General features: G+C 33.1%; 2 protein-coding genes across 3 annotated transcripts; one reads left to right on the top strand and one right to left on the bottom strand.

The window, feature by feature from the left end:
• LOC105173708 lies at window positions 303–1,583 on the top strand. The gene is made up of 2 exons (XM_011095568.2): window positions 303–1,045; window positions 1,192–1,583. The coding sequence occupies exons 1-2, from the start codon at window positions 465–467 to the stop codon at window positions 1,349–1,351; spliced, it is 741 nt and encodes a 246-aa protein (XP_011093870.1). The 5' UTR covers window positions 303–464; the 3' UTR covers window positions 1,352–1,583.
• On the bottom strand, window positions 3,654–12,282 carry LOC105173707 (oligouridylate-binding protein 1). Of its 2 annotated transcripts, none has more exons than XM_011095567.2 (12): window positions 11,899–12,282; window positions 10,353–10,414; window positions 9,364–9,466; window positions 8,345–8,421; window positions 8,217–8,278; window positions 8,026–8,113; window positions 7,846–7,921; window positions 7,719–7,749; window positions 5,945–6,061; window positions 5,525–5,607; window positions 4,972–5,145; window positions 3,654–4,234 (listed from the first exon to the last, which is right to left on the bottom strand). In XM_011095567.2, the coding sequence occupies exons 1-12, from the start codon at window positions 11,980–11,982 to the stop codon at window positions 3,980–3,982; spliced, it is 1,212 nt and encodes a 403-aa protein (XP_011093869.1). In that variant the 5' UTR covers window positions 11,983–12,282; the 3' UTR covers window positions 3,654–3,979. The 2 variants fall into 2 exon arrangements, with proteins under 2 accessions (XP_011093869.1, XP_011093867.1); XM_011095565.2 differs by having other exon boundaries at window positions 5,525–5,610; window positions 11,899–12,269.

Here is a 17,164-nt window from a genome sequence, read left to right as displayed (position 1 = left end):
CAGTTATCGGACTAAAATTAAAATTAGGTATACTTAGTGGACTAAAATAATACTTTTCACATTCTAATGCAAATCGAATTTGTTTAAATTTGAATCAATTATATAATAAGTATGATATATTTATTATATAATTCAAACAAATAAAATATAATTATAGTTGTTATGTAATTAATTTGATTTGACTATACTTATTTTGAGTTAGAATTTTTATATGGTACAATAATTCAACCTTTGGTCATGGTATGAGAAATGAGGTCATCAAGAAAGAAACAAGTATATAACTTGGTAGTTCAAACCAAACCATGGGCTTAGCCTAACAACTCCCCTCAAACATAAATTGGGAAGTTTCACAAAGAGCCCTTTTCAAGACTTGATTGAGAGAGCTCAAGAACAATACTCTTAATCCCAATTCTCTCTAAGCAAATTAGAGATCTTTTTACCTAAGAGTAGAGAGTTATCTAGCCATGTTAGGGAAGTCATCGAAACCGGTGATCGGAATTCTCACCGGATCGTTAGTTTCCGGCAATAGGGCCGGGCAAGGGGACGTTGCCGTTAGCCCAAGCAGTCACTTGGAGGCCAAGAATCAATCTCCTAGAGGTCTTAAAAGCTTTGATTTTGGTGGGGTGGGGTTAGGTATAGTGGCCGCGCTAGACGGTGGGAGGAATGAAATTCCGGCAAGTAAGGCCTTATTTGGCCGGAACTTGAGTCGATCCAATCCGATTCCGGTGAATTCGCCGAGGGATTCATGGAGAAGTACTAGGAGAGGTTCGGAGGAAATGGAGATGGAGAGTTTGGAGGAGTACACTATTGTGACGTGCCACGGCCCGAACAAGTCTAGTACCAAGGTGTATTCCAATGGGGTTGAGAGAGGGAGAAAAGGTGATGATAGAACCCCTTTTAGAATAAAAAGCAGCAACGGCGGCAGCGTTTTTCACATATCTCCGGCGAGATTCGGGGACGTCGCCGGAATCCCGGCCTCGGATTTTCTCAACTCATGCAATTTGTGCCACAAGAAACTCCACGGCAAAGACATTTACATGTATAGGTATGTTGCTAACCACCCTTGTAATATATATTGTTACAGTGACAATTACATGGCAAAGAAGTGTTTTGATGTCTATTTTTAGGCCAAATTTTAAGCATCTTTTTGATTAGATGATGAGTAATGTGTTGTGTACATGGAAATTGCAGGGGGGAGAAAGCTTTCTGCAGCGCAGAGTGCAGGTATAGGCAAATGGTGATGGATGAGCGGAAGGAGAAGTGCAGCTCCGAGGCCACAAGGCCAGCCGAGGTTGCGGGCTCACCCTACGCTACCGGCCAGATGTTCACCGCCGGAATTCTTGCAGTTTAGTGCTAATTAACGCATAAACGAAGTTGGATGGCCATATATATATATGTTTAATCAGATGAGTAGATTATAGAAATAAACTCCGGAATATAACACCCTTATACATATGAGAAATAGCTCAATATAATTGGAGCTTCTTTTCATTTCCATCTCTCTTTTTTATTTTATCAATTTTGTTGAACATGACGGAATTAATTAACATCAATGAGAATTCTGAACTCTGATTATCATTTCAGTTCATGTAGTTTTCTATTTTTATCGAAATTTTGTTTAACTGAACCAAACAAATTACATATTATAAATGAGATATACTTATTATGTGATTGATTACTTTTCCACACCAACTTCTTATATAATTTATTCAAATTTAATTTGAGTTAAAATTTCCGATTTACATGTAAAGTTATAAGGTTTATCAGCAACTCCAACAATCTGCACCCCCACCCCACCCTGCATTGAGGTAAAAGTAGAGATAGAGAAGGAAACATAGCATGATGAAAAGAAAAAGAAAGAAAAGAAGAAAAACATGATTGCAACAGGAAATAATTGTAAAATGTATAGTAGTAGTTGGAGGAGGTATAATGGGATTGGGGCCAGTGGAGTGGACAAAAAGGAGAGGTCACCGCTATTCATCACTTGTTGTAAAATCTAATAATGGGTACCAAGAAAAATTTAAATTCTTTGTGTTTGTGGTCCTTATTTGAGAAGCTTAACCATTTCATTTAATGGGTTACTTAGCTCACATATTCCATCATTTTTAATTTTCTTTTTGGAATGAGAAGAAAATCAGATATGTTATTGTAAATAAAATACAAGTTGCACAAATGCGATGATTTAATAAATTTATATGAAAAATATGTATATATATTGTTGCACGAAAAACCTATTAAGTATGAGGCATGAAAAGAGTTTTTAGAGTTGTGAAACGTTTCTTCTCTCCAACAGCTTAATCTTTTAAATGGGATGACTGTATCGATGTATTAAAGTCATGAAAAACAACAAGATTTTCATAATGTTTGGATTTGTATTTTGAGTATTTTGGAGATAGAGAGAGAAAACTATAGACAAATAACTGTACGTTGAAGATAAATGGTATGTTTGGATTTGTGTTTTGAGGTAATTTAAAATATTTTAAAATGAGTAATGTATGTTTGATATTGGGATTTGAGAGACAAAAATCACTGTTCATTATCAAATCATATACTCTTTTATATATAAATATGTATATATATATAAATATTATATATTTAATATTGTATTTTTTAGAGACAAAAATCACTGTTTATTGTCAAATCATGTTTCTTTTATATTATATATATAAGTGTATACATATATTATATATAAAAAGTTGAAAAATAAAAAAATATACAGATAAGGTGTAAAAACACAAAAACAAACATTGGGTATGTTTTATCTTGTCTCGAGAAATGCAAAAATATAAAACCAAACATAGTATTTGAATTTTATTGCTACCCATTTGTGAAAGAAAGATTTTAAGTACAAAATTTGCATGAGATAGAAATATTGAAAATATTAACATTAAATAATTTTACCCCCTCTAATAGTTAATTTTTAAATGAGGTGATCGTACGACAAATTCTTTCAAGAAGAAAGATCAAAATTCATCATTATATATATACATCAGAATTTAGAGAAATGGTTATTATTTATTTTGTGAAAACATATATATATATATATATATAATATTACAAATCGACTGCACTTTGGAATAAAAGGAAGTAAAAACTAATTATAAGCAAATTATATTGCAGTCCTTGAAGTTTGTTCTAATTATAAAAACAAAAACCTTATTAATTCGAATATTTTATTTACACCCTTGGCGTCTTCTTTCTTTCTATACCCCTTAACATTAGGGTTCTGGTGGACAATTGATGTAAAGTTTCCAACTTAACTCTCATTGATGGGAGAAATTTGCCAGAATTTGATAATTCTTTTGTGGACAACAATGCCCTTTGGACTGAACGTAAACTCTCAAAAGTAAGAATGAGCGATTTTGTAAAATGGCGAAACTCCATAAGGGCATGCCTTGTCTTTAACAATTTGTGTCTATTTTCTTTAAATTTCAAGGAACTTAAAAATGATTTTTAGAGTCTTCATCTTACCCATAACCAAAATACTTATTTCAACGGAGAAGTGTCCAAATCTGAGTCTGATATAAAAGTACTGGGTACCAATATAGACATTAACTATTATAATAGGCCCCGATCGTATTATACACCTTGTTGATTGGGTCAAAAACAGAGCAAGGCAACATTCATCACAGACTTCAAACATTATCTGAGAGAAATCCGTCGTTCTGGAAATGATAAATATTAATCGATAAACATCACAAAGTATTAGCATGCCACAAGGACCGACAATTATTCCGACAAACTCTGCTTGCGAGGAAAACTATAAGGAACCCCTTAGAAACAGAGTTTTGCTCACCCATCCCAGGCAAGAGTCCCTAATAGAAAAACTAGGATACAAGCTAAATTACCATACAAGCTGCAACTATATGGGGCCCCCTTTGGAATGAAGAGGAAACAAATGCAGTAAGTGGTAGAGGCAAAAGCTATCATAACTTTAAAAACTTAAACTCGTTCTTGCAAAGCGGCAAGAGCTCCTACCTTACTGGTAATACAAGGGCGGCTGGGTTGTATTGATGCCTTGATATCCGCTATCATATATTGCTTGAGTAGCAGCGCCAAGACGCTGAGCCTGTGGATTCATCAGAGCTTGTGCAGCACTCATTTTACTCAAAGCAAGTTGCCGTTCATAGGCAGCAAGATCAGCAGCCGTAAACCCAGGCATATGTGCAGCAGCTGGTGGAGGTAGAGGGGCAGAACTGGTTCCTAGAGGGGTAGGCTTGTTACCCCATGAGCACTAGAGATGAACTTATATTGGTTAGACTATACAAGTATGCCATTAAAACAAATATATAATTACTGAATGAGCATTTGTATGAGGCAGTTTTCCTAAATTTACTGGAAAGATCTTTTACGCCCACACGAACTATAAGATGTTTAAAACTTATAAGGTTTCGGAAGTATTTGGATGAAATAAGATGATGAAGCTTATGAAGTGTCATTAATCACAATTTTTTAATGGGTTAGTTACACTTAAACCCGTTTTCAAAATGCAAAATTACACTTTCCCCAAAAAAATTTTGAAATTACACTTACACCCGAAATTCTTCCTTTACACCTAACACTCTTTTGTTAGGGCTTGGACAAAAAATGCTTAACGTCAAAAAAAAAAAAAAGTTAAATAAATTTTCAATTTTACCCCACATTTAGAGGGTGTTTGGTTAAAAACATCTTATAAGCCCCTACGTCTTATAAGATGTTTTAGGAGCTTATAAGATGTTGGATCTTATTCTAAAAATAAGCTCTTAAAGTGTTTGGATAAAATAAAATATTAAAACTTATAAGATGTGAAAACATCTTATAAGATGTTAAGGTGTTTGACATATCTTATTCAAACATTTATGATATTTTTAAGATAAATTTATATGCTCACCTAAGCACCCTCTAAGAACACATGGTATGCCACAAAAACCAATAATTATTTACCCAAACTACCATTAGTACACTAAAACAATCAATTAAAAGCATTCGTACCTTAACCGGTTTGCCAAAAAGAATTCGGGCATTTCCCATCTGGATTGCACGGGCAGCTTCAGCATGTGTACTGTACCTTACAAACCCAAAACCTTTGTCTCTTTGAATGCGGACGTCTTCAATTACTCCAACCCCAAGTGCATGAAAATGGCGGTGGAGATCAACTGATGTTACCTGTAACATGATCAGGGACAGCAATATGAACCAACCATTTTATTCAACCTCCAAACCCACCCCCCTCCTCCCAAACTCCAAACAAGAGCAACGCCGAAGAGGGAAAATGAACGGTTGAACAGAGGAAAAACTGGTTAATTCCTCTAAACAGGGTTATGGTTCACATCCACCAATATTACAAAGTTAGAGAAGACTAAGACAAAAGCGAATGACAGTTCTTTTTGAATGTATTACTGACAAGCATGTGGTAATTCATAGCTAATCAAAGTAAGTGAGAGAGCTGCAGACTGTTTGTCCTCAGTAAAAATTAGCACTCAGCACTCAGCTCCAGAAAAAAGCAAGTCATGGGAACATAGCACACTAGGTTGAAGTTACTCACTTCAGGAGCAAGATTGCCGACATAGACAGTGGTATACTGAGGATTATTTTCTGGAGCATCTTCATTCCTCTTTTCTTGACCTTCTTCTGCACAGCAAATTATCAGCAAAAGTAAACAACATATATAAGATATATAAAGCTAGTGAAGAAAGCAAATCCTGAACCAAAAAACCATAATCTGTTCAAATTCGTAAAAAGTATAATTGTATGCTACTTCCCAGTATGATTCTCTGTCTAGAAATAATCCATTCAACACTGAAGACTTGTAAACAACGGAACTTCTAATTAAAATCCTTAATAAAAATTTCTATTATATATTAATGAATGGTAGAAACTAACAAGCCAACTTTCATTATCTAACAATAGTTAACAACGGGCAGAGCTGGATTACATCAATGGCATATATTATTATAGGACAAACCTAATGTTCCATTTGTTAGTTCCACGATATTCTTTGAATCAGAACTCTGCTGGTCATCATTTCCAGCACCTTTTGTGGCCCAGTTGCAACGAATTTGTCTACTTCCAAGCCACTTTCCTGCAATTTTAAGCGAGTAATTCTGTTATGGCCCAGACGTTAATCAGACTTCAGCACTTAAAGCATATTAGATAAACATCAAACCACACAAGCTGCTGTCACAAGAAATATGGGCTATATGTGGATAACTTTTCAGCTCAATGTGAGCCTTCCCCAAGAAAGATTCATGCAATCCAACTTTATATACATCTCTCTGGTTTTTTAAACTTCCTCCCCAAAAATATTATAGAAAAAAAACTTATAATCACTATTTACAGACAGACACAAATATTTCGAATTGTTATATTATATATTTATATATTAAGTTACAATTTTAAAATTATAACATCAACTCAGAATATCTATTTACATCTTCCAGTCATCAAAAGTTTGATACGACACCACTAACCAATTAAAACATTTCCTGGAAACAACTTAAAAGCCAATACTCTTCTTAGAGCACGCTTTCCTAGAGAACCGTGGATTTCCTAGAGTCAACTCGTAAATTATACAAAAATCCAGGCTAAATTTTTAAAAATAGACACAAAATATTGATAAATTATGAAGAAAGGCGGTTATCAGCCACAGTTCTTCATAAGACTAACAAAAAAATTATGGATAACTGCTGCTATCAACCGTGGTTCTTAACAAAACATAAAACAAAACACGCATGTATGAAGCAAAAGCTGCATGCATGCACACAAACAAAGCTGCACTATTGCACCCGTGCGTGAATTCATTCAAGAACTCCCCCTCCCCACATTATATAAGTTGCGGGAGTATATAATGTGCTCATGCAACTCATATAATGTGACGAGGGGGATGTCTTGAATGAATTCACTCAGGTGTAAAATGCATGAGTACGTTTTTTCATTTTTTTTTATTCTTTTTATGCATGAAGAACCACATCGATCCTTCATAATTTATTTTTAAATGCTTCTATAGAACTGCAGCTAGTAAACGCGGTTCTTCAACATTTAATTTTCTTTTTTTTTCCCCCTATTTTTAAAAAATTTGTCAAAATTCCACCATATTCCCCTACTTCTCAGAGTAGCAATTCCGTATTAGCACACACCGAAACATCCTGAACAGTGGGCAAACATGTGTGATTTTCCAGAATCATCCCCTCCATCTCAATGATTTTAAGTATTGCGACCCAACCAAGCTACATGTGTAAACAAGGACGTCATAGAACAGAGTCCTCTCTAGAAACAACCAAGACATACTTCCAAACTCTCGGAAATACATAAGTGCTTCTCTAACATAATTCCGGTGAAGTCATCTTCTCTGTGCTACAATAAGTTATCAGCTTCAAAAATATTCTAAACAGGCGTTGCTTATGTCTAAGGTTCATATCAGATTCTTCACAGAAAGACAAAAAAGCTGCTTAGTTCGACATTCACATAAAATGTACTTTCCTATTGTGAAAAAAATTAGCAAACATTGTTGCAAGTTACTGATAACATGCAGAAAATAAGTCTACACAGGTGGACTTCACCACGCCTACCTCCACCCTCAGAAAATATTAAAATTAAATTGAAAAAGAAGAGAAGAAATTTTCAGGAAAGCAAAAAAAAGCAAGAGAGAAGCTGGCACAGAATGTGTCAGCCAAATGACTGATTTAATAACATATAACAAATAAGGGAAGAAACAAATGAAGCACGTGTAAAATTCTCACCAGTTAGGTCATTTATCGCACTTTGAGCATCCTGGGAAAAGACCAAAAAAATACAAAAGGGAGCTTCATCACCCAATGTATCCCTTAATAAATGGAAAAATAGAAAGTAATATAAAAGCATGCTGACCTGCTGACTGCGAAAAGAAACAAACCCAAAACCCCTTGAACGGCCAGTCTTCTGATCCCACATGACCCTTGCATCTCTGCATCAATATAGAGGATGTGATGTCAAGTTTGTTCTCAGTATTGTTTCAGTCAAAAGCCAAGGAATCTCAGCTCCAGAGGTCAAGCAGTAAAATTGACTTACGAGCAAGTAGGATAGACAGAAAAGCATGCAAATAAGGTGGCATCAGTAACCTCAGGACTAAGATCACCGACGAAAATGTTGAAATGATCTGCACAGACAGTTAAGCATGTTACAAATTATCCCAATTAAAGCCACAAATTCTGGCAACAAAAGAGGGCCAAAAATAGGTATACAGAATATATTGTACATACTTGATGTATCCTCTCTCTGAGCACTAGCATATGCCCAATTGACCTTTATAGGCTGTCCAAACCTGCAATTGTATATTAGAATAAACAAGACAACACTGCAATGTCACAATTAACAGCCTTGTACTTACAAATGCCTGCCATTCAGAGTCACAATGGCGAGGGCTGCTGATCGACGATCAAAGTAATCCACAAAACCATAGGATGACTGCATCAAAAGAAAGTGCAAAACATGCATTGCAAAGATCAAAATAGAACATCATTATGCAATTAAAAAAATTAATTTTTGAAAGAAGTGAAAAACCACATATAAGCTAACTACTATAAATCAGTATGGTTTAGTGATTGAAATGTAAAAGCAATAAGTCAAAGTTGTCTTATCAACCGTTTTTCACATGAGCATCAAAGAAATAATAAAAAAAAATTATTTCCCCTATTACAAAGCCAAAAATTGGAGATAATTTAATCATCTAATATTTTTGTGAATGAGAATGAAAGGGACAATATTTATTCACCACACAGAGACACACATAATAATCCTAAGATACATGAATGCCAATGCAACGAACTCACAGTTGATGTTGTAGCTGTAGAAAATGTGCAGTCTCAGATTAGAATTTCTTTTTCTCAATTTTATATTTCAAACAAAAAAAATTGAGTAAGTTATATCTTGATTACACCAAATAAATAGAACTGAAGCTAACACTAAAGCGCATATGAGAGAACTGATATACTTGTTACAGCAAGCTCAGTAAGCTGAACGGGCTAAATGGAAAGATGGTGTTTTTATGCATATTTTCTGTTTGCTCACAAATAAGGTAATCTAGCTAAGATGATAAAGTGATTGGTATCCATGGCTATACTGAAAATCACAAGAATTTGGAGGAAAACATTTCTATGCTAGTGATTCCTTGAATTAATATTTCAACTTCAACTAATTTTCTTGAATTACAACCTGAATAGATCTATGGACACCCAACAAAACCTTTAAGAATATACATACAACAATTATAGGTATTTTAAGATGCCTCAGAATAGAAGTCATAAAGCAGAGGCAGCATATGAATCCAATAGAAAAAGCAAATTTTTATCCAAGAATACAAGACTAAGACCAACAAAGAAAGGAGAAAGTAAAGAATTAAACCCATACCTTCTCTTTCCGAATGAGCTTGCAACCTTCAAGAGGACCTGTACTCGAGAAAACCTCTTGAAGAAGAGGTTCAGTAACTTGTGGGTGGATATTTCCAACATACCTGCATTGCATCAGATCATCGCTCATATGAAAAATCTAGACACAAAAATTTGATACTGCTCATCAGACGGTAAAAATGTCAGACACCCTCTCTAGTATGCTAGAAAGGCTGGTGAAGCAATTAAAGAAACATCAAAAGAAAGTAAGAGGTCAAAAGATGAAACAAATGGCATATACCCTGCTATGTTGCTTTTAAGGAAATATTAATAGCTAGACTGTAGAGTAGGAGATGATCCATCACCACAAGTAGAGCCATCTTTATCGAGTCTGTAAGAGTCAGTGACCCACTAAACTATAAAAATAATCTTCATTACGTGTTTTATAGTGCAATTATTAGTATTCTTTTTATGTTGGACCCACTATATAGGATGAGAAAAGAAAATAACATAAGCTAGTAACCGGACAACCCAGTAAGAATTCACTCACTCCATCTCTGATCTTTCATTTCATCTCCCAATAACCACCAAAATGAAAATTTCAGCACATTAAACACATCCACACTTTCGGAACTAGAGAGCAGTTTTGAGTGGAATATGGTCTCTAGTTTTGAATTCCCAAAACCACTACCAGCAGGCATCCACCCTCTCTTACTGAAGAAAAATATATATATCATCATTACCCCTAAATGTATCATCCACAAATAACAAACCACGACCACCTGGGTTACAAGTATTAAAAGTTAAGGTGCAAAATGTTGTAGCAGATATGTTGATGCATCTGGATATCTCTTATTTAAAGTATCATGCAAGCACTTGCTAACAACTGGAACATCACTCCTTTTTCAAAAATTAACAACAGGATGACAGAGTTATAGGAAAAATAAATATGGAAAGGGAAATTGAAAAAGGAGTGCACTGGAAAATGTTGAACTTTCGTAAGTAACTCACACACTGCGGCATGTACTTGAATCAAAACCAGGTGGCAAATTTCCGCTCAAGATAGGCTCTATCTGCATATTGAAAACGTTCATAAGTTTTCAGCTCTAAATAAAAAAATGTGCTTCATCAGGAATTCAGACATGAGTAAAACTTAAAATGCTGTTGGAGAAGCTGCCAAAATAAGACTTGCTGGATCAGTTTTCTCCTCATCCAAATATCCTGAACACAAGTCAAATCCACCCCCCCACCCCACCCCACCACCCAAATAAAGAAGGAAAATGCATATCTATCCAAATGAGAAACAAAGACGATGGTTAGAGAATCCCAAACCTTACGCTCATAGAATAACAACAGAGCTGAAACCCTAATTGGTCATTTGCACTGCAAGTGCAAACTTCCAATTCAATGCACAGTTTTTAGTCAAGTATCTCAGGTTCTATGTGGCAAGCACCAACCAATTGGTTATTAGCACATAATTAAAGAAGTCTTCAAGCAACAACTTAGCCATAAAAATTCTATGGAATAAACATCTAACAGCCCCTTCAGAAAGTAGGAACCAGCAGAAAATTAGATCAGATCTCTAATAATTTGTTACCATCCCAAGTTTGTTCTGAGGGCCAATACGTGTAAATCTTAACTACCTTGTGAGAATATAGAATCGAACCCCCCCTCCTTGACTAACACTAAACAACAGAAGCATTCAATACATTTGACCTATTTCACTAAAACAAAAGCAACAGAAGTATTCAATACATTTAATTTAACCTAAAAAACAGCAAACTATTATGCAAATTCTATCTCGTCCATCTGAAGTTTACATGTGAGCAGTTGACAAATATTTGTCGCCACATCCAGATTCGTTAATTGATTTGTCTTTGGAAGCATTGTACCTAAAGGCAAATATAAACCCATAGAAACACAAAAATAAAGGAACAAACAACTTTCCTCTCAAATTTTACAGACAGAAATATGCATAACATACGCAACCATAAGAAAGCAATACAACATTATTTTCCCCGACTCCCATTCTGAACTCAAATAGGTGAAGAAAATGAAGCACACAACGAACACAGGCAGGCAAAAAGAAACATGAATAAGACACCTAAGCAATCAAAAACTATCTAACGAAGATAAGAGTTACATCTTCAACAAATGAAAGAATGTCTCCCTACAAATTCTTCACTAAACAGACGAACAAGCTTAATCCTTACAACCATTGAATTTGGTATTGAGCAGCCGTCACCAGTCACGGCTAACTAGTTGTCATCAATTATTCCATAGTGACATTTCCAGCAAATGTTATTACGAAATCAATATTTCCCAAACGAATATAATTCGCACTCGTTCACGAAAAGCACAAAATGATACTAATAAGCAACTAAAATAGCATAAAGCGATAAAGCCCTTAACTTGATGTTCAAAACATAGACTGTGAACTTATCAGACAATCAAGAAAAGTACACCAGGCCCAGAAACTTCTCTAATCTCAATAATAGAATTAAGAACATATTTTCATACACGGAACAAAGAAAACCCAAAAAAATAAAGAAGTAACCTGAGGAGGAGCGAGGAGACCCGGGTGGTAAAGGGATTGCTGCATCAGTGCTTGCTGCTGCTGCTTCAACCTCTGCTGCTGCATCTTCTTTTTTTTCAAATATAAAACAAAAATATGAACTCAAATAATAATAATAATAATAATAATCGAGTCCCAGAAACAGGAGAGGGAAATTGAAAAAGAATAATTAATTAATTAATAAAAATGAAAGTGGGAAAAAAACAAAAAGAAAAGAAAGGAAAAGAAAAGAAAAGAGAAGAACCCTCGAAGAGAGAGGGGAGAGAGAAAGAGAGAGTGGAACAAAACGGGGTGCGAGAGAGACGAGAATGAGAAGATGATGTGCGTGGAAGCACACTAGCTCTCATCTTTTCCTTTTCATGGCTGAAGGGAGTGATTCACTACATTCACTTGCCCCGCTTGGTCCGTGCAACCGCCTTTGTGAACCCTCCGATTACGGTGCTCTTGATAAAGGGTGTTCGTATTATTATTCCACATTTTTCAAAGCACTCTATTTTTTTTTTTTCACTTGTAATTCGAATTTAAAATTTCATCTTGTGGCGATTAAGAAAAAACATAATGTTTTTATTTGATTTATTATTTAATTTAATTATTTTGTTTACTTAATCATTTAAAATATTAACTCATAACCTAAAATTAATACTTTAAAAGACAAATTACTCAAAATGAAGTATTTTATTATTTTTAAAATGAGATAACATATCCAACGAGTGAAATGTATTTAATGTAATTTAATATTTTATATACTAAAAATTTATGAAACAATTTAAAAATTAAAATTGTAAGCTACGTACTTCAAAAATTATAGAAATAGCATAAGTAATATTGATATTCGACCATTATAGCATAGTAATAGCTTATAAAATCATCAATAATAGGATGAATATTCTTCGAAAATAAATATTTGATTTTATTAATTTTTTTTAAAACAATACATATGCAAAAATATAACAATTTGTAAAAGAAATAGAACGTGGAATGACCACGTCAATACTCTTTTAGGCTAAATTATTATTGTCTAGAAAACACTATCTAAGGTCTAAACCTTGGGATTTGTGATTATGAGGAAATGATGAAGAATTGTTTTAATACTTTTGATTTTGAATGGATTAATATTGTAAAATAATATTGTCATTGAAAGGAATAATTATCAAATAAGATAATAATATGTGCATGTTTTTGTTTCGATCGAGTCTTATCCAGTTTAATTGATTTACAAATTTATAATATTAGTTATTGATATTCATTTCAGTTGAGGAATTTTAAGACGATATGTGACTCTATACAATTCCTAACAATTGACCCTCTATAAATACCAATTAGTTCTTTCATTAAGTTACGCATTAGTGGGTTTTTACAAAAGGTCGACTTAACAAGCCTAACAATTTGTATTGTTGTCCGAGCTATCATCCAATTCAAGAACCTTAAGTGGACGTCATCCGACTCAACTTAACATGTCATCACTAACCTCGATCTGGATCAAACTTATACCAGAATTATTTTTTGTCTTGCATTTTATCAGCCATAAATCAATATGGTGTGTTGACAACTAATTTAATTAAATATCACTTGTATTAAGAATCGAAGTAGTGATGGTGTGTATGCATACTGGATTATTCAAAATGATAAAATTGTCCGCAAGCATACGGCCAAATATTAAAGGATCCGATCATTTTTTCTTCCGACCCGAGAGTGGTCTAATAATGTACTTGATCGTCATTATCATCAGTCCATATTAGACTAACAGTCCACAATCAATCGTACAATTCGATCATGTTTATAAAGACATTGCTTCCTGATGCTAGATTTATTCTTGTACCATTTTTAATATTCTCAAATTTTATCTCATACCATCCCTTTAATTTAAACATCGAATGATTGCTATCGCGCCATTCTGTATTGTTTTGATTGAAATTGTACATCAAGTTTACTTTACTTAAGATCGAACTTAACATAAACCTATCCTTAATTCAGACAACAGTTCAAACCCTTTTTCCATAAAATCTAGAAAGGAGTTTTTCTTGGGAAGAAAAAATATTTTGGGCAATTTATTTATTAATAATTATTTATAGTTTTGTGGGCCTTGTCGATCAAACTACATGGCTATTGGTCTGTTTGTACTCAAATCCAGCCCAATGAAGAAAATTAAATGGACCTCGTGTTTTGATCTTCGACCCAACTTCTTTCATATTCGCCGTTTCTTACAATTTTTAAGGATTCGAGTTTATGTAGATTGAATGATTAGATGACTAGTTAAAATACACCAACACCATAACGTATAAATAAGATGTTTGCATTATGATTGCTTTGTAAAATATAAAATTTATGTATTATATAAATATTCATTATTCAACACGTTAAATAGCAGCTCTAGTTATTTAATTTCTTTGCATGAGTCGTAGTTTCCAACGATTAAATTAACAAAACAACTAAATATGATGCTCACTTATGAAAATTTTTGTCTGAAATAAACTTAATTGTATCTAAATTTTGAAGTAAATTAATTACAGTCACATCTGATTTTACTTGCCAACAATTATGATAATTAGTATTGATATAGGTAGAATTAAAACGAACTTGCAAAATGGATCTGTTTATGATCATAAAGAGATTCGTCGTTTTTTGCCCTACCTCATTTGAACTAGTAAAAGTTCGGTCTAGATTCGAGTGGAATAGCATTTCTCTTCTGCATGTCCATGAAATTTTGAAAAACTCAAACATCTTAGAGATAGATAGAGATTAGGAATTTCTCGAACAAACTGCACTTTTTTGTTTACGTCAAGAATCCATTGATGAGAAGGGGATGGGGAAAGGTTGACAAACATATAGAGGAGTCAGTTACATGCCTTTACAGTGATATGAGTTGTTCTCTTGAAAAAGAGTACAAACTCCCCTAAAGTAATACGAACTACTGTATATACGAGTTCCGTATGTACAGAAGGAGCTCTCCCTTTTTTCAAGAAAGGATACGTATCCACCTACTAAATCTATAAAAAGTAGATATGATACTAGGATAAATACTGATGAAGATTTCTACGTGCTTCCTCCCGTTACATTTCAAAAAACACACAAGAGAATATAGCAATATAATGATTAATTCATCCCAAACTCATTTTTCTTCAGTTATCAGAACAATACATCATCAAATATTTTTTGAGTAATATATCAATTCAACCAATATATCAATACGAGTAAGATCAATAGACAAATTACATCGATTCAACAAATAACTTAGGTGTAAAGACAAATAAAGTACAATAAATCACATAAAGTGAGACAATGCATATCAGATATAGTAATTGTCAATGTTGATTTTGACTCCAATCTCAAGGTCGTACAATTAAATATTCTGGCCAGGTTGGTTCTCCAGACAAGAACAAATCTGAATTCTTTAGCCCTCTGATGATCAAATTAGAAATGATTTAGAGGTCTAATTATCGAAGCTGGACTTGCAATCAATCCATTTAAGATACCTCCACATTTGAGTTTGAAGGCTTCTATACATTTCGGCCAATGTACGGATGCCAACCAAGCATCTTGAGATGGCTGCATGTGTCCCTCATCCAAGGGGACACATTCAAATCGTGAACCTCATCTTATTTAGGTCGGACCCTTGGTTCACTTTAAATTTTTTTATTTAGGACTATTTTAAAAAAAATATTATCTATTAATTATTTAGACCTCATCAAATATCAAACATTCATAACTAATCGACAATTAATAATTTGTGAGTAGCGGCTCAAAACACTTCACGTGAATGCAATGAAATAGGGTAGGTTTCTTTGCTTGGTAGCAATAAATTAAAACCTAGTAATGCAAAGTAATAATAGTGAAGTGAAGTGGAGGACGTGTGAAGAACGTGACTATTTCCGATGAGGACCGACGACGAGAACCGACACATATCACATTCCTAGTTCTAAGTTCTAACACTGCCACTGCGCACAACATTCTTGCTGAAAAGTATTAAATGACTTAAATCAGGCCATGTCCACGGTAAGAATCACAATCTATTCCTTTTTTTTTTCTTTTTTCTTAAAAATATTTAAATTCGTATTACTACCATAAATTAGGACATGTCGTTAGAATCATAAATGAATTATAATAGTACTTACAAGTTATTCATCAATATGGCCCCATATTGATTAAAAAAAAAAAGAAATCAAATTTATAATTATTCGATTAGAAGTGACGCGTCCTTTAAGTATATATATATATATATATATGTACATATATGTATCTATTCTTCTTGGCTATATGTGTGCAGTTTTAAGAAAGCTCTTAGAAAATTCTAAGGCAATATTTTATCTTTTTACTAGTCGTCGTGACAGTCTGACTTTACATGCATATTATAAATATTTTTTTATATTTTAAAATATATTATAAATAAAAATAAAATATAAATCAATACATCATATTTAAAAAAAAATCATCAATTTAAGGGTGTTGTCAACATAATAAAAAACAACCCTTTTATATTAGTATAAAATTATCTGAAAAGAGATACGTTTATTATATTTTTTATAAAATCGTTTATTATATTTTCAATAAAATTCTTCATGCAGCTTACTGTTTCCGATAAAATAAAAATTGGAATTCAAACAAAAAATTCAAAAAGGACACATGTTTTCATGCACAAAAAACACATAAAAAAAAGAAAGTGTATTTTTAACATTTTCATACGCTAATATATTTTCATCAAAAGACTGAGTAAATATATTTATTTCCAGCTCTAAAGATCTATATGCTATATATTAATAGAGAATACCTTAATATCTCTTTTATTTTTTGTCTGTTTCTTTTTTCCATCCACTAACTTACACATTTCCCCCATTATCTATAAGTGGTGAAAATTATTTTTTAAATAATTATTTATTTCTAATAAATATATTTTTTCCCTTTCTCCTACTTTAAATATTCTCTTTAAAAATAATTATTTGTGTTTTTATCATAATTATTTCATATTATCGATTTTTCTACAATGATTATTTTATTAAATAATATTTCATTATTATAAAATTTTTGTGCACATACGATCATTCAACTAATAATATATATTAAAAAGAGCACTTTTTTGGTATCTCTCTCATTGTTATCTGCTTTTTTTCCTTTTTCCACCCACTAACTTTCATATTTTTTCCACTATTTTTGGATTATATATTTTTTTCTTTTTTTCCTGCTCCAATAGTTTTCTTTCAAAATTCTTTATTTTCTTATCATGATATTTTATATCGGCATTTTTTCTATCACA

The sequence above is a fragment of the Sesamum indicum genome, linkage group LG11 (assembly GCF_000512975.1).
Source record: "Sesamum indicum cultivar Zhongzhi No. 13 linkage group LG11, S_indicum_v1.0, whole genome shotgun sequence".
NCBI classification, from domain to species: domain Eukaryota; kingdom Viridiplantae; phylum Streptophyta; class Magnoliopsida; order Lamiales; family Pedaliaceae; genus Sesamum; species Sesamum indicum.
The sequence above is the reverse complement of the archived record's forward strand: the minus strand, read 5'-3'. Positions and strand labels throughout refer to the sequence as shown.